This window comes from Molothrus ater, chromosome 16 (assembly GCF_012460135.2).
Source record: "Molothrus ater isolate BHLD 08-10-18 breed brown headed cowbird chromosome 16, BPBGC_Mater_1.1, whole genome shotgun sequence".
NCBI classification, from domain to species: Eukaryota; Metazoa; Chordata; class Aves; order Passeriformes; family Icteridae; genus Molothrus; species Molothrus ater.
In genome coordinates this window covers 13,768,135-13,791,074 of record NC_050493.2, presented here as the reverse complement: position 1 = coordinate 13,791,074, position 22,940 = coordinate 13,768,135, and the positions used below count along the sequence as shown (strand labels likewise).

Here is a 22,940-nt window from a genome sequence, read left to right as displayed (position 1 = left end):
GCGTCCCTGCCTCCCTGCCCTGCCCTGCCCTGGCCTGGTGGGCTCTGACCACAGCTGGGTTTAGCAGAGCTGGGTGTGGCCCCTTTGCAGCTCGTGCTACCTGTGCTGAAGGGTCCCCAGCCCTGCCTCGCTGCACGACACCCCAGGCCATGCTGAGAGGGTCTCAAGGCAGGACCAAAGCCTGAAATCCTGGGGAACCAGACCTGCCCCTGCCCCACCAAGCACGGTGCCGGGACCTGCACCCAGCCTAAGATCGTCCTTGCCATCTCTGCGTGTCCCTCTTTGTGCCGTCCCCACCCTGGTACCCCCGGTGCTGCCCCGGGCTGGGCTGTGGGGGCTCAGCCTCACCTCCGGGCTGCGGGGAGGGGGCAGCAGGGCCACCCCAGCCTGTCTGCCGCCACCCTCGGCCGGAGGAACCCGCGGGACCGGAGGGCATCGCCCGGAGCGGCTCCGCACTCACCTTGGCGCTGCCGCCCGGCCATGCATAGGCTCCCGCGCCGCTCCCCCTGCCCGGCCCTCCACCTGGGCCTGAAGTATTTATAGCGGAGCAGCGAGCTGACGGCTGGCAAATATTTGGTAGCCGTATTGTAATAGTAGACTCGGTAAACAGAGCTGGGGTTTGCTTTAGCGCCCAGCAACGGGAGAGCGGCGCGGGGAGGGACGCGGGGACGGAAGGCAGGGCTCACCTTAATGGTTCACTCGCCAGGGGATTTTCAAGTGTTGTCCCTATAAATTCACCTATTAAATCGGCAGCCCCAGCTGCCAAACTGCCCGCACACTTGTGCCGAGGGCTCTTATCTCCCTGCTGATTGGAGGTGAAATCAAGCTTTGTCAAATAGGCGTAAAATTAAATTTCATGCTATTTTGACTCCTGGAGTAGGGATCTTCTGAAGAACATACTGCGTATCGAGCCGTGCCTCTGCAAACAGGGGCTGCCACTGCAGTGGGCAAAGCTTTTTCTGGGGTACCTCCCAGTGCTGCAGCACCCCCGTGCAGGTTCAGGGCACTCATCTCCAGCCTTGTGCCCTTTTGAGATGGATGTTGGGCTCCCTGACCAGCCCTGGGAGGGGTTTTGGAACCTGTGGATGCAAAGGTGGGCATGCCATGTAGAGAGTGTCTGGGCCAGTCCCCTGGCAGGGACAGAGCTGGGTGACAGCATTTTCACCCCACAGTATGGCCCGTGGCTCCCCTGTGAGGACAGTGACAATGGCACTCAGCCAGCTCACGGACAGGCTGTGCCAAAGGTGCCATTTCTGCCCTGGCAGCAGGATGTGCCAGCAGGGTCATCTGGGGCAGCACAGAACAGGGCCAGGGGACACAGATGGCTGGGGATGCAGGGTGACCAGGACACAGGATGGCCAGAGGACATGGGACAGCCTGAAGGGATGGCAGGGGCCTGGCACAGCACCAGACCCTGTCACAGGTGTTGGGGACACTCAGGGAGTGGGACACCGGCCACTGGGCTTGGGGACAGCCACAGCCCTGCTCCAGAGCTGCCGTGCTCTCCTGTTTTTGGGGTGACCACAGCTCCTGGTCTCTCCCTCTGAGCCTCCCTGCCCTGAGCACCGTGTTCTGAGGTGTCTGCAGTGCTGAGAGGGGTCCCCAGCTCCTGGCAGGGTGCAGAGCCCTGGCGAGAGGAGTGTCCCCGCCTGGGCAGGGCTGTCACCCACCCGCTCCCCGGGCCCTGGGGCTCCCTGCGGGGGCAGGGCTGGGCACCGGCTCCGCAGAGCTCCCTCTCCTCTCTCCAAACACTCCTAGCGGCGGAGCGGGGCGGGAGCAGCGGCCACCCGGGCCCTGCTGGGCAAACACGGCGGATGGGAGCTGATTAACCACGGGCACCCTTCGCTCTGCTCCCTGACGTCAGCCATTGTCACCCACCCGCCCGGCACGGCTCGGCACTGGCACGGCTTGGCATGGCTACCGACAGCCACCCTGATCCCCGGGGAAAGGCAGCTCCCTCTGCTGTCCCCAGGCACCTCTGCCCCAGGCAGTGCAGGAGATGGGGAGAGCTCCCACAGGGTCAGTCCGGCCGGAGGAAAGGGCTGCGCTGACCCTTTGGGCAGCTGGGGAGGGTCTGGCCATGCTGGCGAACAGGTCCAGGTGTGGGACAAGGTGTGGGGAGCCCGTGACTTGGCTGCTGGCTCACAGAGCTGGGAGCGATGAGGTGTCTGTCCTTCGTGGGGAGGAATCACGCACTTAAGGAACACTCGGGGCTCAGCAGGACTGCTCCAAGGGCGGGCAGCGGGGAGAGACAACTCCACTGCTCCTGCAGCAGCCGTGGGCATGTGGCTTTGCACTCCTTGGAGTGCCCAGGGTGGCCATCCCTGCTCCAAACTTTGCCCGGGCCGGGCATGAGGAGCTCCTGTCCCACAGTGCGGGGGTCTCCTGCCTGCAGAGCCCCCCGCAGACCCCGCTCTGACCCTGCTCAGCCGGGATGCCGCACCGGGGCGGGCCGGCGGCAAAGCCCTGCCCGGGGCTGGCTCACGCTGCCGTTCCCTGAAAGCCAGCAGAGCTTCAAAGCTGGGGGAAAAACAGGCATGGCTGTGGCAAATCCTGCACCGGGGCTCCGGCTCTAACCCTCGCTGCCTTTGGAGCTTTGTGCCGGTAAAGAGATGGGTGGCATTTCTTCGGTACGGGGAGGGAGCATCCAGAGAGCAGCCGGCGCCGGGAGCTCAAGGTGAAGAGACAAGAGGTAAAACTCACGGGAGTGGTGCGAGCTGGAGCTCAGAGAGCCAGGAAGGGAACGCAGCTCACGGCAGAGCTTCGCAACGGCCCAAGCTCCTGCAAAACCACGGCCCCGTGCTCCTGCCAGCAGCTGGGGGAGCAGCCACGGACCGCGCAGTGCTGCCCTGTCCTGTCCATTCTCTCCGGGCTGTGCCCGTGGCCAGAGGGGTTCGTCCGTGCGCCCACCGTGCCTCGTGGTGCTTCCGCCTGCCCCGGCCACGTATCACCCCCACCCCGGCAGGGGCTTTCCCTGCCCCGCATTCCCCTCCCCGCATTCCCCACAGTGGCCCTGAGCTGCCGCAGCGCGGTGGGGACGGCAGCCAGCGCAGCCCGGCCCTGCTCCGGGCGGGCACCAGCCCCAGTCCCAGTCCCAGTCCCCGGGGCGCCGCTGCAGCCTGGCCACTGTGCCCACGGCCGGCCAGTCCCGGGGCGGCTGCCACAGCGGTACTGAGATCCAGCCCCACCGCGGCGGGGCCGGGACCGGTACCGAGATGGGGCTGCCCCCGCCCGACCCCGCCCCTTCGACCTGACCACGCCCATCGACCCGACCCCGCCCCTCTGCCATCACCGCCCTCTGTCCGACCACGCCCCCCCAAACAGACCACGCCCCTCTGACAGCATCGCTTCCTCTCTCGGGCCACGCCCACCAGACACGCCCCTCGGACTCCGCCCCCTGGCGGACTACCCTTCCCGTCATGCAGCGCGGCGCAGGGCGGGGCTGCTTCCGCTCAGCGCTCGCCGCGCGTCGCCGCTGCTGAGGCCGCTGAGCCGCCGCCGCCCCAGGCCCCTGTACCGGTCTCGGTCGGAGCCGCCGCCTCCGGACCGGCCTCGCCATGTCGGCCCAGGCACAGATGCGGGCCCTGCTGGACCAGCTCATGGGCACGGCCCGGGACGGTGAGTAGGGGCGGGCGGGGCCTGCAGGAAACGCCGCGGCCTGGCGGCCGCCTCACCGCGCGAGGCCCAGCCCGGCCCGGCCCGGCCCGGCTCGGCTCGGCCCGGCTCGGCTGCTGCCGCCGCTCCGGACCTGCGGCGCGATCCACCCCCGCCCTCCCGGCTCCGGCCTCGGGGCGGCGGAGCGGGCTGGGCCTGTCCGCGCCCGGCCGGCGGTGATCCCGCCGTGCCCCCGGCCCCACAGAGCGCCCGACGCCGCCCCGCCGCCCCGGGCTCCGCTGCCGCGGACAGGCATGGGGCCGGCTCGGTGCCCCACGTCCGGAGGCGCGTAGGTAGGTGTGCCCGCAGCGCCGGGTGCTGTCCGGGACGAGAAATGTGACAGCCCGTGCAAAATACGGTCCCGCTGCGGTTTGTGTCTCCCTTCTGCGACTCGCTGGGTACTTAAATTCCCTTTGGCACGTTAACAGGGCTGTCCAGGCACTTTGCACTTTGTTTCGTAAGTGAATAAGTGCTTTTCTTTCTCTGTGTATTGAGTTGCTATTGAATTGCTTCCCATATTTTTATTTCATACAAACTGAACAATTGTGGCCCCTCTATTTTATTTATAAAGGTTCAGTGTATCTTTGCCTGCCTACATCAATCTGCAAGGGAGTTGCAGAAAAGCCTCATGTTCATCGAGCCGTGAGTCACAACCAATTTTTAAAGCTGTTATAACAAAAAAAAAAGTGTTTGCTTTTTTTCACAAGTAACTTTAAAAGTGTAGCTTAGAAAGAAAAAAAAAATTAAAAAAAATTTCAGTAGACACGACATTATTCCTGGATGCTTGTGAATCCTAAACTATATTCATACTTTAGTATTACACATACCTGTGTCATATGCACAGATGAGCTTTAAAATTGTCACATACCATTACCACTTTGCCTTTACTTTTATGTATCATTCCCCTGACTTCCTTACTGCAGGTGTGGGCAAGAAAGCTTTTCCTTTAAAACTTTTCAACAATGGGCATAAAATTCTGCAGCTGAGGTCTTGAAGAATGCAGATGGGTATAGTATGTGTTGGAGCTCGCAGTGTGTATTGACTAACTTTGTTTCTTTTTTTATTATTTATTTTTTGCTTTTCTGATATTGTCTCGTTTAAGTGGCTCCTGAGTGTAAAATGTCCTCTGAGGGTGGGCTGGGGGTGGGCAGCACGTGGTGTGTTCTAGGCCAGGACCTGCCAGCTCCTTCCTTGCAGGGCCTTGGAGAGCACACCCTGCATAGCTGGGTTCCAAACAAACGGACTGATGATGGCTCAATTATCACCTGAGCAAAGAGCAGTTGCCTGTAAATTTTGCCCAGCACAGCCCTGTTTTGTGATCTGATAGCGTGGGGTTTGGTATCTCCTGCCCCTTCTTCACACTAAGAGAAAGAAAGGGTGGAAAAAAATAAACAGGTTTTGGCTGGGAGCCAGCCTGTCTGTCTCCTTTTTTCCTCTGGCTGTGCTGCTTCTTTATGTGGATGACAGGCCTTGGACATTGCTTGGCTCGCCAGCACTGTGTTTAACATGGTGTCCTGGATGAATAAATGCTAAAATAGTGTTTGTTGCCAATTATAAATGTTCCAGAATATCCTGTTACCCTCTAAGCTTTTTTTTTTTTTTTGGAGTAATTTTGGGGAGCAGGAGCACCAAATATTTTAATCTGCATATTGAGGTGAAATGTTCATGCTGATGCCTGTGTTCTCTTGGTGTTCTAATGTCTCCTTATTTAAACCAACATGAATTTCAGGAGATGAAACCAGACAAAGGGTGAAGTTTACAGACGATCGTGTGTGCAAGAGCCACCTTCTGGATTGCTGTCCCCACGATATCCTGGCTGGAACAGTAAGTGTGTCCTCTGGAATGAGGGGTTCTGTTGAGGAAGGATGTTGGCACAACTCTTGTCTGTGCAGGGTGGGTGACTTCTAGGAGAGATCAGGCTTTCTGTGCTCTGGGGGCAGTCACAATCCTAATGCCACTTCCTGTGACCTGTGTATGGAACTCTTCTCACTTCTCAAAAAAAAACCAAACTAACAAAAAACCAAACCAGGAGCTCTCAGAGTTCACCTGAAATGCTTTTTCTTTCACAATCCTGTGGGAAATTGCAAAATTATTTCTGTTTTAGCAGTTTGAGGTAGTCACAGCTTGCAACTTACCCTATGGTGGTCCCAAGGCTGTAGCTGGGCTGCTGCCCTGGTTCACTGCTGCATCTTCAGGTTAGCAGGTGTCTGCTGCACAAATCCTTGGAGATTTTCAGTCTCCTCTCCCCAGCCCCGATGGAAGAGCAGCTTTTCTATTGTTACTGTGATGATGGTGGCAGGTCACATCTCTGGCTGAGTGTTGGTTGTTTGAGCTGCTTGGTGTTTGTGTCACTCTGCCTGACTGGTTTCAAACAGTTGTCTCAGCTCCTTTGCAGTTCCCTCTGTGGGAACAGAGCTGGCCAGTGTTCAAAGGTTTGGCTCACGTGCTGCCTCTGAGAGCAGAAGGTGATGTGGGCTTTTAGCAGTGAGCTCTTGTGAAGGAAGTGTTCATTTGAGGCTCCCAGATGAAAGCTGCAGCCTGACTTTGGAAAGAAAACTGTGTCTTTTGTCACCATCACTGTGCAGCAGTCACAGGCTGGAGGTGAATATGGATGTTTGAAATCCATCTTTGCCTTTGCTGTTTGTATGAAATACTGTGGCAATTCAGTGTCTGTCCTCTTAAACCAGATTGTTGGGAGATGCTGTGGTTGTTTATAGCCCTTCCTGCTGCTCCTGAGGGAGCTGGCTGGACACAGTGGCTCTCCAGCAAAGGGAGGGCTGGTGCTGCTGCCCCTGCTTGTGTCACCCCCATAGCAGCAGTGTGGCAGCACTGGTAGAAGGAGCTCTAGCAAAAGCTGCCTCTGCTCTGAGCACTCAGACTTTAGCTTCTCAGTGTCTGCCTTTGCAGAATAAGATTGGAAAAGCTGAATACCAAGCCCTGTACCTCTGTTTTTTAAAATTAATTTGAAGCTCAGATGTGTTTTGCAGTGATTACTCCATCAGCCTCCATCTGACTTCACCTCCATTTCAGAATTTTAAACTTCCATCCTTTGTAGAGATCACTGTGGTCAGGGTATGTTTTTTGACATTAAATTCTACAACAGTTTCTTGGGACCCAAAGGGTGTTTTGAAGATGAAGGCTGCCTTCTGCCTCTTCTGGCAGGTTTTCAGCAAGGGGGTAAATGGTGAGTTGAAGGGCTAGTTCAGCATAAGTGATGTGTGTGAGCTGGTGCCAAAGCATGCAGGAAGTCTGAAGTGTTTCAGGTGGGTCCTGAGTCTCCTGGGGCAGAGAAGCACCTTGAGGAATTTGTTTCTTCTGCTTTTGTTGTTACTTGTCTTGATTGAGTTGTCCTTTCCCTCTCACTGTGGAGTTTGTGCTCAGAAATTGCCGGAGCATTCAGAAAGACTGCTCCTGCACAAGTGATCTGTGGCTCGCTCACATGATTGTGTGGTGGCCTGGCAGTGGGTGTGGAGCTCTGCACCTCTCTCAGCAGGTTACTGGGGGCCAGAGCAAGTGTTTGTGCTGCAGATCTGTGTTGAAGGAACATGTGATGTCCAGAACAGGAAGAGCATTTCAGCTGTCACTGCTGCCAGTACAGAGTGAAACTTAGCTGGAATATGCAGCTCCCTCGTGATCTCAGGCAGCTTCACTGGCAGCTCACAGTGCTCTGCTAGGGAAGAGCTCTATGGGTGAATCTGTCTCAGCTGGGTGGGGTATAATCCATCTCTGGGTGTATTACTGCAGAAATCAGGACCTTTTGGAAACTTCCAACAGATGCTCCAAGCCTTCTGGTGCTTGCTGTGTTGTGCCCTCCCCTAAGGCATTGTTGCTGCTGCTTCCTTCATGTGTGCAGATACTCCTTAGTGGGAAGCTGATTGAAGGCAGCAGGAAGCTGATCCCTTGGGGAGCTGTGCTCAGTGAAATGTGATGGAGTCCCACTCACTGACCTTCAGGTGCAGAGTAAGAAAAGGAGTCCAGACTGTAAGCAAAGCTCTGGAATATTCCTGAGAGCTATAGGAGGCCTGTTGATGTTTGCTTTGTTTAGGTGCATGAGTGTTCCTGATTGTAAGAGTTGTCATTTTAAGTTGGTTTGTTCCTGTGATTATTCTCTTTTTGGCTTTAGAAACCTGTCTAAACTTGCCACTAAATAACCTACAGTGGTTCTCTTTGGTCTCTGTGGGTAAGGAGGAACATTCTGGGAGAGCAGAATTTAGTGAGGGTTTAGTGAGCCCATGGGCTGTTACCTTGTCATCCACATCCTTTGTGGTGAGTGCTGAGTTCTCTCTGCAGCTCATGGTGAGTGTATTTCTGTCAGTGAAAGTATTGCAGCACATTGAGAGATGGCATCAGCTGGCAATTGTCCTGAATCTCAGCTCCACTAAGAGGTGGACAGATGAGCCTCAAAGCTGCCCAGACTGAACATACCTTGGAAATTACATCCAGGGAATTAATTGTGTACCCTGCTGGGGAATATGAGTTGAACTCTGTAGATTCTAGAAATGTTTTTTTGTGGGTTGAGAGGGAGGGTCTGTGCTTTCCTTTTTCACTTGGATGAAACTCTCCATATCTGATCACTGTTAAAGCAATTTTGTGGAAATTTCATTTTGTGGTGAGTTGCCAGTTCCGTGGAGATCATAGGAGATACCTCAGCATGTGGATTTCTCAGCAGATGTGAGCAGGACTAATTATCAGTGACATCTAAATGTCATCAATCTTCGTGTGTATGTGAGTGAAATCTTTGCTCAGGCTCTGCCTGTCTCGCATACCTGTGTTATAATTTAATCACATACCTGTGTTATAATTTATAATCACTAATTATCAGTGACATCTAAATGTCTTCAATCTTTGTGTGTATGTGGAGTGGAGTCTTTGCTCAGGCTCTGCCTGTCTCACATACCTGTGTTATGACCCAGCCAGTGTTGAGTGGAGCAGGTTGTGGTCTCTGTAGAAAGGGTGAGTGTTCTAGGACAGCCTTCCTTGGCATGAGGGGAGGCTTTGAGGCAGGAGGGCTGGTGGTCCTACCCCGAGTGAGCAATACCTGTGGAATTCTCCTTGCACTTGAACATCTCAAAGGATGTGGAGGTAGATTTGAGGTTCATAAGCTAGGGAGAACTGAATATTCTTCCCTGAGGAAGGTTGAGGGATTTGTTAACAAGCAGGGAGAGGAATAGGGAGCTTTAGAACAAGCATTGTTGGCTGTTCTAAAGTGGTGAGAGCCCCTTCTCTGAAGTGGGGTTATTGGCTCAGCTTGCAGGAAGAGCTCAGATAAGAATATTTATAATGTCTGACAATCACAGCCAATACCATTATTTTCTCCCTATCTTGGAAAGTGATCTCAGTAGCATGACCAGAAGAATGAAAGATGTGTCACATCACAGAAAGTTATTTTTGTGGTAAAATAACAGGAACTCTCTAGCATTCTTTGAAGTGGCTTGCCTGAAGTTGAACATGATCAAGCTCTAAAAGTACCAAAGTGCTTTTTTTGTAGGCATTACATTTCTATCATTAGAGAGCTCAGCAGGAGTATTCTGGATGCAGTGTCTGTTTCTGTGGCCTGCTGCCTCTGGCTTCCTGCTTCTGGTAAATCCGAGCAAAATGAGGAAGGCTAAATAGTGGCAAGTCATCTGGATTTTTTCATTTTCCAGAAGAGAAAATCCAGTAATAGGCACCTGCTGAAAACCTGAGCATAAACTGGTAGAGTTTGCTTTAGTTGCTTTGCTTCATTCTAAACACTGCTGTGTTGAGTGCATTGTTTCATGTGAGCATCCCCAGCTTTAGTTTGTGATTTTCCACAGGGATTCAGTTTTATCCCAGCTCAGCTTTCTCTGCAGTTCACTGAGCTGACACCTGTTGTGCATTTTGAGGTTTGGGCTCCTGGGGACTGGTGGTGACAGTGAGAGAAGAGGGTGGTGAGTTGGGGTGTTCCTTCATGCAATGACATGTACCCTGCCATTTCTACAGTGGCTCACAATTAGGGCTTTTATTATTTTGGCTTTCAAAATGTCATTTTCTACTTTAGGAGTAAGAGGAAGGTTCTTTGTTACAAATTGATAATGCTGAAATGCAGCTTCCATGTCTTGAGAGCATAATTGACTTGGGTTCATGTGGCTGCTAACTGTTAGGTGGGAGAAAAAATAACAAATTCCAATAGTGGAGTGCAGTGGGAGGGAAGGGCAGCTTTCTGGGAAGGGAGATGCTCTTAAGTCTCTCATTAAATGGGTCTGTGTGTTGGACTTTGCTTTGCTGGGCAGGTTTTCAAATTCCAGGCTGCAGCTGGATATGGGAAGGGTCTGGCTGTGGAATTAACACTGTCTGTTGTTGCTGAGTGTGGGGTTGTGCATTGCTGCTGGCTGTAGCCCTTAATCCTTTTAAGTCCTTTTGTTGTTGATAGGGAGCATTCTGTGTGTATCCTACAATTTGCTATGCCTTGTGTTACTGGGGCTCATCCTAACACAGATGTGCATTTCCAGAGGAGCTTTCAACAGGGTGCAGGTATGTTTTCCTGGGCTGTGGCTCCAGGATAGGAGGCATTTGCAGTTGGTGCCTGTTGAAGGGGACCCATCTCCCTCCCAGCCATTTCTGAGGCTGTCTTGGGACTTAAAGCAGGAGTAAGACTGGACTTAAAGCATTTGGGCTGTTTTAATGTTGCCAGAACATCTACAAAACAAGTTCTGGCAAGCATGTGGTTCTTCTGGCTGGTTCTGGTACCAAGAGGTTAAGAGAAAGCTGCTTTTCTGAAAATACTTTATTTTGATATGATGCAGTTGGCAAGAGACATCTTCTGCTTGTTGCTGTAATGAAGGGTTCTTATGTAGGTTCTCCTTTTTCTTCTAACAGAGAATGGACCTGGGAGAATGTACAAAGATCCATGACTTGGCTCTGAGAGCAGATTATGAGATTGCAAGTAAAGAGAGAGACCTGTTTTTTGAGCTGGATGTAAGTATGGAGAAATTTTAGTTATTTCTGGGGAAACTGCTTCTTGAATTTACTGGGCTGAAAAGTAGAACTCAGTGGCCATTTCAGCTCATCATGCTGCTTGATGTGCTACCTGTCCAGAATGTGCAGCCCCTCCCTGAATGTCAGCCTGACTGCTGACTGGAGAATGCAGAATTAATTATGGCCTTTGCCACCCCATTAGCCCAGCGAGCTGGGAGGCTCCTGGCATTCCTTGGATCCCACAGCTGCTGCTCTATACCACGTTCTTGTAACCTGCTGCCCTGTCCCAGAAAGAGATTTAACATTAAAAATGTTCTGCTCAGTAACTTTTGTCAGATTTAGCTTTCATTTAATCTTTCTGTGGTGGAACAGATCAAGGGGAAGCACAATTCTGTCTTTCCCTTTCACGTTATTCTAGTGCTTTTGTCTTTGTGCCTGGTGCTCCTGCATAGGAAGGAAGTTCCAGTGCAAAGCAATGTTGATGTGTCAGAATAAAGGAACTGGGTCAGGTTTACAGAGCAAGGGTCAAATGTAACTTGTTCTGCAAAGTGTCATTTGGTTTTTTCTCAAAGCATCTGTTCTTGAGGTTGTTTGTGCATTATACAGGATTGCAGCTGTTGGCTGTCAAAGCTACATCTGGCACAGAGAGCAGCTTCATTCATAATTCTTTGTCTGATCATGCAGGCCATGGATCACCTGGAATCCTTCATTGCAGAGTGTGACAGGAGAACAGAGCTGGCCAAGAAACGCCTGGCTGAGACACAGGAAGAGATCAGTGCTGAAGTGTCTGCAAAGGTATTGGCCTCTCACTGAACATTGGTTCTGAAAGTCTCACTGGGAGCCCTGGGGCTCTGTTTCTCTGACACCAGTGATACTGGGGAATAAGGCTCCACAGAGGATTTGGGGATTCCAGTCATCCTCCCCAAATGGCTGCTCTGGCCATTCTGGAGACAAAGAGCACCACGGACTCTAAAAGAGATTGCTTTAGCATGGAAATAAAGCATATTGATTTCTTCCCCATGCTATGAAATGTTACCATAATAATTTAGAATAGTAAATCCATCATCCTGTGATTTTTCTTTCATTTAACAAGTGCTCATGGAGTTTCCTTTTTGGAAACTCACCTAATTGGGCCAATACAAGACATTTCTGAAGCTGATTTTGTGGCCTCTATGCTGACTTGTAAGTTAGAAATGACTGGCAGATCATGATCTCTCCACATGTCTGTGACTACGTTGACATTGGTCCACCAGTCCCTTTTGTTGGGGACTTTTGAGGATTCATGGTCATCTTCCAACAACAGATTTCATTGCACAGTATTTCTTTAAAAAAATGAAAAGTTGTCCTGCAATTTTTATCACATTTTTGTCTTACTAAAAACTACCTATTCTCTTCAGGCAGAGAAAGTCCATGAGCTGAATGAAGATATTGGAAAACTCCTAGCTAAAGCAGAACAGCTGGGAGCTGAAGGAAATGTTGATGAGTCTCAGAAGATCCTGATGGAAGTGGAGAAAGTCCGGGCGAAAAAGAAAGAGGCAGAGGTAGTGTTGGTTCTCCTGTGAGTTGTCACAGGAGCCTGGGCCAGGTTGGGTGGTTTCTGCCTCTGTTCCTGTGTGCCAGCACCTCCTTTTCAGTTCCAGCCATGTGCCAGCAAACAGGTGGCAGTGTGGTGTGGTCGATGAAAAGATTTTTAGAAACTTTTAGTGCAGGGAGCTGGCTGGGGTGGGGAAGGCTTCATCCTCTGAAATATTTGGTCACCAGTCCCTTGCAGGGATAGAGTTTGGGTTAGCTGTGCCCACAAAGCATTTGTGTGGCACCTCCTTTGTGTGAGGGTGGGTTTTGATTCTTCAAAGCAATTCTTTGCAGGGGTTTCCCTGGAGGGTTGTGTCTATGTAAGGGTTCCCTGACATTTGTGTGGGTTTTCTTGCCTCCCTGTAGGAAGAATACCGAAATTCAATGCCTGCCTCCAGTTTCCAGCAGCAGAAGCTGCGTGTGTGTGAAGTCTGTTCAGCATATCTGGGTCTCCATGACAACGACCGGCGTCTTGCTGACCACTTTGGAGGCAAATTACACTTGGGTTTCATTCAGATTCGTGAGAAACTGGATCAGCTGAGGGTAATCCTCTCTGTTTTAAACCACCTCTTTGTAGTTCTGAAGACCTTGAACACTTCTATTAAATTAATACAGAATTCTTTGCAGAGGGCTTGTAAAAGCTCAGAAATTTCCGACTGCAGAATCCCTAAAGCATCAAACAGAGCTTTGTTTAGCCTTGTCTTGGGTTCTCTTCTTTCTTTTCTGGGTAACTAAATGTGTTGCCTCAGAATCAGTCAAACCAGAGCACTGCTATAATTTATTCCTTGGAGCTTTGGTACAGTCATTTTCATTAACATGACAGAAATTTGTTACTCTGGGTACTTTTTTGACTTTGAAACTTCTTAGTGAAATGTTTGAACTGAAGTTTCACATGGTTCTGTCAGTGAAAAGATCTTGACTAGCTGAAGCCATTAGGAGTTTGCTGAAATTATTCATAATGCGTTGTGGTATTGGCCTTGCTTGCACACAGAGACCTTTAGCTGAGTCAGAGTTGTGATTCCTGTGCCTCACTCACAGTGGATTGAGGTCAGTGCCTCAACTGAGAAAAATGAGAACCTCGACAGAGGTCTTAACTCAGCACATAAAATGCAGTGCAATGGTTCTTTGTCTTGCTATTGGAATGGTCTTCCTGCAGATCTGACCTGTTACTGTATGGCTGTAAATAATGGCTGTTACTGCAGGGCTGAAATATGATGTGGATTTATTTTTTTTCCCCCTAGAAAACAGTGGCAGAAAAGCAAGAGAAGAGAAACCAGGATCGTTTGAGACGGAGAGAGGAGAGAGAACGAGAGGAGAGGATGGGCAGACGGTGAGTGGGACCTGGGTATGGCCTGTGAAGTTTAGAAATATCAGATTCCTTGTACATGAGCACTGCAGGAGTTCAGCATCTGCTTCTGGAGTGGCTGTTGGATGTGCTCCAGATGCTGTGTGAGCATCCTGGGGTTCAGTTAAAGATTAAAGCAATGCACAAGTGCTCTACTCCTCCATCTTAGGGTGATTGTACATGTATTTTGACCTCCATTGTGTGTCTGAAAGGTGGGAGTTCCCTGTAGTCTTCAGGCTTATATTGGTCTAATTCCTGTCTTAGGGAATCTGAATCTGGATAAAATACCCTCATCCAGAGCACCTGAGTGGGAAAGTTTAGGATAAGTGAGGACTAGGCTTTCTCAAAAGGCAGAAATTCCCTGGACAGCCCTCCTCACTGCTTTGGGATTTGGAGGTGACAACAGGCTGGTGTCTATGTGCCAAACAGTGGACTGCATGTAACTTTCTACAATAAGTGAGGTGTTTTGGCAAGCATTTCCTAAGGAAGCTGAGGGATCCCAAGGAGTGGCTGCTTCTGGTGCTTGTAGCTATGTTTGTCACCTTCTGCTCGGATGTCTGTAATTCCTGAGCAGTGGGAGGGGCTGGAACATTGGTTTTCTCAGGACAAGCTCTTCTGCATCTTGCCAGCTGAACTGGACAAACAATTTTGTACTTAAACTGAAGTGGCATCTTGTGTTTAAACAGCTCAGTTAGGCAGCCTGGTGTGGGGAGGGTGGTTATTTGCAGGGCTCAGGCAGAGGAAGTGGCTGGGTAGGAATGCTGTTCTGATTGTCACAGCATCTCCCTGCTTGTTTACCTTGTGTGTTTCTCCTCGTGTACTTCTTGCATCAAAAAGACCCCAACCTTGCTGTCTTTGCAGAGCTATTTTTGAAACTCAGAGTCAGCTGAAGAGTGACTTTGTCTGAGGAACATGAGATTTATAACTGCAGTGTACTCTAAGGTGGTGCTGGCTCTGGCTATACATTGCTGGAATTGCTGACAAATACCAACATGGTCATTTTTGTGTATTATGAAGATGGGAGCCCCAAACTGTTACTCATTATCCATATAATTTTATACATGTTATGCATAACTCCAGTTAGGGTGTTTAATGTGGGTTTTCCCTGGGGATTTCCTGGTGTGTTTTGAAGGAGCAGGTCATGGTACAGCTTTCTGTGGAACTGCAGCACTTCATGGACAGCCTCACAACTTTCTGTTACCCATGCAACTGTAATGGAGTTGAGTTTGGGAGCTGCAGGATCTGGCAGTAGCTTTTGAGTGCAGGAGTTAATCAGAAGGGGCTGCTGTTGCTGCTGTTGTGGTCAGGGATGTGGAAGTGAAATAGGAAGTGTCTTCTCATGCAGCTGCTTCAAGGCAGACCCACAGCAGGACCCTGCCTAACATGGGCTCAGTTTGTCTCCATGGTGCCTCTTCTTCCTGGAGGTCATTTCTCTGTAAAAGTTGCTCAGCAGATTTGTTCAGGAAGAACCCTCTGGATCTCTTTGTTGATCTTCTCAAAATGCTGGTTTTCTTCCTCCTGTGGTGTGGCTGTGCTTTTGTTTAGTGGTTTTTAAAACAAAAAACCTCAAGCCCTCAATTCTTGAGAGCTAAAGAGCCTCTAGTGTTCACAGGTAGTCCATATGTGGATGCATCTGATGAGGGGGTTTGAAAGCTGCTTTTGAATGTTTATTTAAGGCTTAAAATAGGAAAGCTTTAAGAACTGCATGGATCTGGCCTAAAGTCTGAGTTCTTGCTGTTACCATATGTAACAGTACTTAGAGACTGGCCTTTGCTCTGGCTCTGTGCAGAGGCACCTGTGTGCTCCACAGGAAAACTTGTTATGAAGGAGTCAGGAGTGCCCTACAGAAGAGGTCGAATCAATTGCCTCTCCAAAATGAGAACTTGACCTGAGGGAGGACAGTGGCTCTCCCAGTGGACACTGAGTGTCAGAACTGAGGTTAGAGTCCAGAATTCTTGGTCACTTATCTGCTGGGAGCTGTGCACACCATGCTCACAGAGGCATTTTAACCATCAAAACCAAATTGGTGATGTCTACCACCTTCCAGCCAGCCTGTCTTACCCAGAGTTTGGTACTTTAAGGAACCACAGGAAAAATGTTTCCTTCAGAACTCTTCTTGTCAGCTCCTATACAACACCTTCATGGTGTTACTTCAGTAGGAGGAAGAGTATGGCTTGACTTGGGGAGTCTGTGACTGACAGGCACTGTGGCATCCCTGCAAACCTGTGCATTCCCTTGTCAAACCCTGCCTCTCAATTAATCAGTTAATTAATTTGTCAATAAGCTGTGATTCCACATAGGAATGAATGAACTGGATTCCACCCTAGTGCTAATAAACACAAGTCCTGTGTGATATTCCTGGTGGCTGATTACCCAGTAATCTCTTGAGACTGGAATTCTGTGGAGAGGTGGCATGCTGGAGTGCAGACCTCAGTGTTTGCTTCCACAGTACACCAGCAAACAAGGGGAGGTGCCACATGGATTTCCTTTGTGTTAAGCTGGACGAAAGACAGGTTATGAAACTCAGCAGAAAGTCTCTGTGATACAGGGACAAAAAAAAAAAAGAGGAAAAAATAAATAAAATAGACTTGCTCAGTCCTCTTGCTCCTATGGAGAGCAGTCTTCTCTGTCTCCTGCAATGATTCAGGCTAGTAAGGACAATGCTGTTTCGTTGGATATTTCCTGAATCCTGAAGTTTGGTTCTAGGGAGTGATTATCAGATGGTTTTTGTGCATGCCCCTGCTTGGATGATATTCATGGAAGGGCAGCCAGGCTTTTCAGGGGATGTGGAAGGGCTTTTGTGGATGTGTGCATTGGTGGTTCAGAATAAAGTGATCAGGAGGAAAAAGAGCAGTAAGAACTTGGAGTAATTACAACCACCAAAAAAATCCAGCTGCCTGCCAGATATCTGCAGGAGGTTCTGCTGCTCTGTCAGGTTCTGTTACATGGGAATGGAGGTGTGTGGTTACTGCCTTCCTCTCCAGGTTCATCAGCTCCTTCAGCTGCTCATGTGTGTTGCCACAGTGCATGTTTCATTTGCAGACTCCCAAGTTCACCTCCACTTTGTTTACACTCCTTACCTGAATTCCCTTCTAAATTTGGGGGCTTTTTAAACTTTCTACCATGACTGAACAATCCCATTTCACTAAAGAAATGTCAGTGCACATACATTTTCTTAATCTTGTCTTATCCAGGCATGGTTTTAAATTATGTCATTAAAACAGATGCTTCTCTGTTGCTTCTTAAATTCTTGTCTGTGTGTAGCTTTCATGTCAGGGTGCCAGAACAACTCTGTGGGGTATAAATGGAACTTACTGTGTGTGAGTCTGTGTGCAGTGGGGAGCAGTTACAGGAGTGAGACTCTTAAGTCACTAAACAGGGAGAGGAGCCACTTCTTAATTAAAGCAAAACAAGACTGTTCAGACAGTGTGTGATGTTCAGCTGGCTCTGAAATGTGGCCACAGAGGAAGAGGGAGGGTGCAGCTTCCATGTGCAGAGGTATTTTAAGTGGTGCTGAGTAATGGTGCTGCTGAAGTTGAAAGAATTCTGCTGCTGTTATTTACAAACTGTCAGGAGCTAATGCTGACAGCAGTAAGCTCAGAGTGCCACACATGAGCTCTGAAGCTCGTGAATGTGAGAAAGAAGAGCAAGGCCTGGATCATTCTTCTCAAGTGCTTTCTAAGGATTTTCAGTTTATCTCTGTCACTTGTCAGTTCTTCCCTTGTGGCTGTCCCCCCTTTTTTTTCCTAGTTATCTTTCCCGAAAAGGAAAAAAATACTGATGCAAATTTCCTTCTTATGTTTGGTTAACAAATACAAGGAGTGAGAAAAGGCTGGGTTTTTTAATTAAAAAAAAAAAACAACCAAAACAGCCTTTAGCATGCAACTTCCTCAAAGGAACCAAAATCAGAAAAGTGGCAGGTGTCTTTCTGATTGGAGAGTGGCACTTCTTGAAAATGTTAGAGTTGATCCAGCTGGTGTTAGACTGCAGGGAGTAAAGAGTATGTAACAAATATGCACCTGGAGAAAATTAGTTGGAAAGGTTCATTGGGGTGCTTTATTAATAGTATCTGATTTCTAGACTTTTCTGTAGTGACAGGAAGCTCAGTGTGCAGAAATTAATGTTTTCCTTTTTTTGACAAATTCTTGATCCTAAAATTGAAGCTAACTAAATGTTTTATTTGCAAGCTTTTTTTTTTTTTTAAAGTAATATATCACTTGAGGTATTGATTATTCCTGTGAAGAGCTGCCAGGGTGGATGAATTTTCCTCCTTAAAACCCACTGGCTGTATCATAACTTCTCTCACTTAACTCTCCTCTCCTTTCTAGGTCTGGATCAAGAAATAGAGATCGTCGAAGGTGAGTGCCCAGTTCTGCACTTCTCCCAAATGCCTCTTTGTGTTTCTCTCTAGCTGCTGAGGTTTTTCCTGGGTCTCACCAGTAGAGTTCACTCAGTGCCTCAGTGTCAGGTTTGCTGCTCCCTAGTGCTGCTCAGTTGGGGTGGCTCATGGGGCTGTAGAGCAGGTGCTGAGTAGCCTGGCCAGGATGGGCTCTGTGTGCTCCAGTGTGAGCCCATGGATGTCCCCAAGGCTTCTTTCCATAAATACTGATATACTTCCATGATTCTAATGTCTGAAGTATCTGTTTTAAATATATAATACCTCAGATGTGAAAATAGATTTGAGATTAAAGAGAGAGATTTGAGATTAAAACCCCCACATCTCTGGGAAGAGCTTGCCTTAATGCTATGGCAACATTCTCTGTGATAATGGACCTGGAGATTTTCCTGCCTACTGCTTTGGCATCTTTCTTATTTTGAGAGCAGGGTGAAATAAATCTGCTTCTAAAGTGCAGGACTTTCACAAGGAAGATTCTCTTAGAGTTATGGTAATATCACAGGCCATTTCCTTTGGGCTCTCTTCTACTTACACCGGCCTCACTTGTGAGCAATGCAGCGTTGTAAGCTCTGCTCTGGCCCTTGCCACATGCTTACAATAATGGCGGGAGCTTTTTCTATAAGCTTTCCAACAAACTGAATAACCCACTGGCATTCTGTGGGTAGCACAAGGCCCAGGAGGAGGCAGCTGCCCACTGTGTGGGTGTGGGCAGGGATGTGGGGAGCAGGGGCTGGACTATGATGATGCTTTGGGTATTTGTTACTCAGGAGAGGCTGAGAGGCCCTGAGGGCGCAGGTGTGAGGCAGCTGAGGGGGCGCAGGGGTGAGACCGCTGAGGGGGCGCAGGCGTGAGGCAGCTGAGGGGGCGCAGGCGTGAGGCAGCTGAGGGGGCGCAGGGGTGAGGCAGCTGAGGGGGCGCAGAGGTGAGGCAGCTGAGGGGGCGCAGAGGTGAGGCAGCTGAGGGCGCAGGCGTGTGGTGCTGAGGGCGCAGAGGTGAGGCCGCAGAGGGCGCAGGTGTGAGGTACTGAGGGCACAGAGGTGAGGCACTGAGCCCATGTGTGTTCTCTGCAGATCGCGCTCCCGGGAGCGGAGGCGGAGACGCTCCAGATCAGCCTCCCGGGAGCGGCGGAAGTCGCGCTCGCGCTCCCGGGACCGACACCGGCGCCACCGGAGCCGCTCCCGCAGCCACAGCAGAGGGCACCGCCGGGGCTCCAGAGACAGGAGCTCAAAACACAAGTAAGTGTTCCCCAGTGGAGTGCTTCTGAAAGGGGAGTCCTTGGCTCACAGTGCTCTCCCTGGCCCGTAGAGCGAGCAGGAGCGTGGCAGGGTTCTCCAGAGTAGCTGTGCTGGCCTGTGCCAGCTCCTGGGCCAAAGCAGGATTCTCCAGGGGTCTCAGCTGTACAGCAAGATGCCAGCTGAGAGGAGAGTCTAGGAGATAGAACAGGTTCCCTGGTTTGCAGTGCTGAGGCCTTGAGATGCTCCTTGGATGGGAAGCAGCATGAAGCCTCCGTGAGCTAACTGAACTTCTCTGGGCCTGCAGAAGCCAAGTGCCTGAGAGGCAGTTTGGATATTTTCTGCTTCCCAGATTCCTTCTCTCAGTGCTGGCATTGGGAAGGAGTCTATGATTTGAGATCTGAGGGGAGTCTTCTGTTCGAAGGCTGCTTGAGAGAGACAGAATTCTTTAGGAATCAGCACTTTTTCCTCCTGAAAAAGAAGTACAGGAGGAGTATACCATTCTTCTGTCTCTGAGGAGAAGCACTATAGTCCAAAGAAGGGCTTAAAGTCTTTCTGTAATTCAGCAAAACAGCCTCTGTGTTGGAGGAAGGATGAGGCAAGTGTGTGTAGGGTATTAGAAAAGTTGACTGGAATCATTGTGTTCCCTTACAACCCTTCTAAGCCCAGGAACAAGTCTGCCTCCAGGTGCTTGCTTAGGTTAGACCTGCATTTTCTTAAAGCCTCCTGGTTAACAGGGGAGTGCTTTAGCACAGTCACCTGATAAGCCACCAGCACTCAAGTACAATTCTAGAAGCAAACCTATTGTTGTGTGTCTTGTGTCAGTTTAGCTAAGGGGTAAGAACAGCTTTTCTTTTAAAGACACCTGGTGAAGGGGAGGGAAATAATGGTCTGAAAAATAAGTCTTGTTAATAATTGAGGGGGGGTGTAAATACTGTTGATTCTCCAATGGCTGAGATACTAAAGTGCTTTTTTAAATCTGTCTTGAACATGAAAAATAAAGAAAAGAAGTTTGGACAATTAGGAAGTGAGGAAGATCCTGTAATAACTATTACTAAAGAGCAGGTAAGGGATTACTTCGGAACCCCTGAACACATCCAAACCAGCCCATTGAGACTGCAGGGGGATTGGCCAGCTCACACACCTGCACAAAATTGCTGAGAGCTGGGGACAGGCCAGATCAGTCTAAGAAAACATAACAAAAACAAGAGAACAAACAGCAAAACCCTGTTTCCTGAAAGAGAGTTAATGAACTCTGCCCTCAGGTTCTGCTGGGCTGAGGTCTCACTTGCTGAAAGAGAGTGTCACAGGATGTGGAGAGCTCAGGGTAGGAGGTGTGCAGGCAGCAGGAATTGTTGTGGAAAAGGTAGAGAGTTAATGTCATCTGACAGCCTGATGTTAAATGACACAGTTTAATGAAAATGAAATGGCTGCTGGGTTTTGATGTATCAATTTTGCAGTATTTTCAAGCCTTAAAATCAACAAGAATGAAAGTGAAACCTTTAAGGTACCTTCTGTTGTGACTGTAAAAAAACCCTGTGTACTGAGCCTTGAAGTAAAATGTGGGAGCCTCTGCTGAGCTCCCTCAGGGTCAGCTCCTTTTGAATCCTGCTATTCCCTAAGCTGGCAGGAGTCACACAAGGAACAGCCTTTCAGGTTAGACCTAATGTGAAGCCTCCTGTTTAATTCTGTGTGGGCTGACACAGGGAAGTGCTGCTGAAAATCTGGGGCTGTGAAAAGATGTGCTGTGGGCTGGGAATATAAATCTGTACCTTCCTGACTTTGAACCCAGGATGCTGCCAAAGCCAGCATTTGTCAGGATGCAAAGTGAGAAGCCCAGGGCTGAGCCAGCAAAGAATCCAGTTGGTATTTAAAGCAGTTGAGCAGAAAGCCAGTAGCTTAGGGCATAATGAAAAACTGCTCTGGAAGCCATGAAATGAGCTGAGTCAGAGACAAGGAAGAAGAGATTGTAGGCACTTCAGGATGGCCCAGAAAATTAATAAGGGGCACAGGGAAGACCTGAGAGAGAGCCCCTGTGGCAACAGCTTGGAAGGATCACTCAGAGGAAGGAGGAACAAAGGCTGTGCAGTGCATGGAAACCTCGCAGAGGGCCCAGAGCTGCTCTCATGGGGGACCTGCTCCCTCTGGCACAGCAGCTAGGCACGTTCCTGTAGGGAACCTGCATCCCACAGCCCTGCCAGGGAAAGAAAGGTGCTGCTTGGTGGGTATCTGACAGTGTTTAGTTGTGAAGCTGATAGCAATGGTTTACTTTGTACTGCAGATCTTCTAGAGATCGATCTTCAAGAGAAAAGTCCCGAGACAGAGAGAGGAAAGAGAAGAGCTCTTCTGAGAGGAGGCACGAGAGCACAAATGGCAAATCTCGTTCCAAGAGGTCAGAAGAGAGAGAAGCTGGCGAGATCTGAACTCAAACGATCTGTGTTGCACTGTAAATAGTCTGATAAACATTCTACACAAAGCCTAAATTTCCCATTTATATTTACTGAATACAACTCATCTTTTGTAGTTTGGGATTTTTATTGTTTGGCAGATAGCTGTGAGTTTGTAGAGACACAAGAGTTACGTACTGTTTAACAGGATTTTGTTTTAGTAGGAGTAAATAAATCTGGATGGATGGTTTTCAGTCCAGGCCAGCGTGGACACCCCGTGTTTGTCCTGACTCAGTGGTCAGGGCCACGCTGTGCCTGGAGCCCTGAGCTGCCCTGACCTTTGTAACGCTTCAGCCCTTTCCAAAAAACCCTCCTGACCCTCTGTGAGCACACCAGTACCACTGGTTCTCAATTATATTTTTTCCTTCTGTTTATATATGTTAAAAAAAAAAAAAAATCAGATTTCTTTTTTTTCTTCCTTTTAGTACTTAGCCATCTCATTTTTATGTCTCCAGCACTTGAAAGTTGCCTCACATGCCCAGCTAAGGCAAAAAAGATGAAATTTGGCCCTGATCTATTCTGAAAGCTGTTTGTCATTGAGGATGACCAGATGAGCTGAACCATGTTCCTAAGCTGGGCTCAAGTCTGGTTTTAGTACCTTTACAGTTCAGACAGCTGAGTTGGTGTGAGCAAAGCAGTGGAAACCTGGCTGCTTTCCTCTCTAGAGAGGCACAGCCACAGCTCCTCTGCCTCTTTACTGTGCTCTCTGCAGTCAGAGCTTCCCGCGGGGCTTTCTGACCTGCAGCCCCAAGCGTTGCTGTGTTCCAAGGCCAGTCAGGCAGAATGTGCTGAGGTGACCGGGGCTGGAGCCCGTGTCCCTCCCGGGAGAGCGGCACCGGCCGTGTCCCCTCGGCGTGGGAGCTGCTGCCGTTGTCACTCGCTAATTGTACCTCGGCTCTTGTTCCCCACGAGGGGCTGTGCCAGCCCCAGCCGCGACCCCGGGCTCGGCATTTTGTGGGATCGGTGCTAGCGCAGCCGCTGTCACCCGCCGAGGCAGGAGCCGGGCAGCTGCTCGTTAGCGCGGTTAATTACCGCCGGTAATTGCCGTTCCCAGGGCCGGGCTCCGGCCAGCGCTCCCCCCTCCCTCCATTCTCTGCCTCCCCCCGAACGCGGCTCCGGTTCCGCCGCGGTGCTGCCCCGGTGTCGGTCCCTAGTGCATGCCCCCCTTCCCTGTCCGTTTTTACGATGAATTCCGCGGTTTCACGTGTTGTTTTTGTAACCTCCGTGTGGGGCGCGGGGGGCGGCGGGCGCGCGCTCGGGGTGCCTGTACGTGCCCGTGCTGTTCTCCCGCGGTCTGAGCGCATTAAAGATCTGTGTTTGTGGCTCCCGCTGCTGCCCGGACTCGTTCTTTGCGGGCT

The 22,940-nt window shown here is 50.0% G+C and overlaps 1 protein-coding gene across 4 annotated transcripts; it reads left to right on the top strand.

Moving 5' to 3' along the window:
- Positions 1 to 3,453: 3,453 nt before the first annotated feature.
- Positions 3,454 to 22,907, top strand: LUC7L (LUC7 like). Of its 4 annotated transcripts, XM_036392385.2 has the most exons (11): positions 3,454 to 3,618; positions 5,384 to 5,478; positions 10,492 to 10,590; positions 11,275 to 11,385; positions 11,988 to 12,131; positions 12,529 to 12,705; positions 13,404 to 13,492; positions 17,836 to 17,865; positions 18,974 to 19,138; positions 20,139 to 20,200; positions 21,417 to 21,618. In XM_036392385.2, exons 1-10 carry the CDS (start codon positions 3,558 to 3,560, stop codon positions 20,164 to 20,166), a joined length of 999 nt encoding a protein of 332 aa, XP_036248278.1. In that variant the 5' UTR covers positions 3,454 to 3,557; the 3' UTR covers positions 20,167 to 20,200; positions 21,417 to 21,618. The 4 variants fall into 4 exon arrangements, with proteins under 4 accessions (XP_036248278.1, XP_054372511.1, XP_036248276.1 ...); XM_036392383.2 differs by lacking the exon at positions 20,139 to 20,200 and having other exon boundaries at positions 3,455 to 3,618; positions 21,417 to 22,907; XM_036392386.2 differs by lacking the exon at positions 20,139 to 20,200 and having other exon boundaries at positions 3,510 to 3,618; positions 4,226 to 5,478; positions 21,417 to 22,907.
- Positions 22,908 to 22,940: the final 33 nt, after the last annotated feature.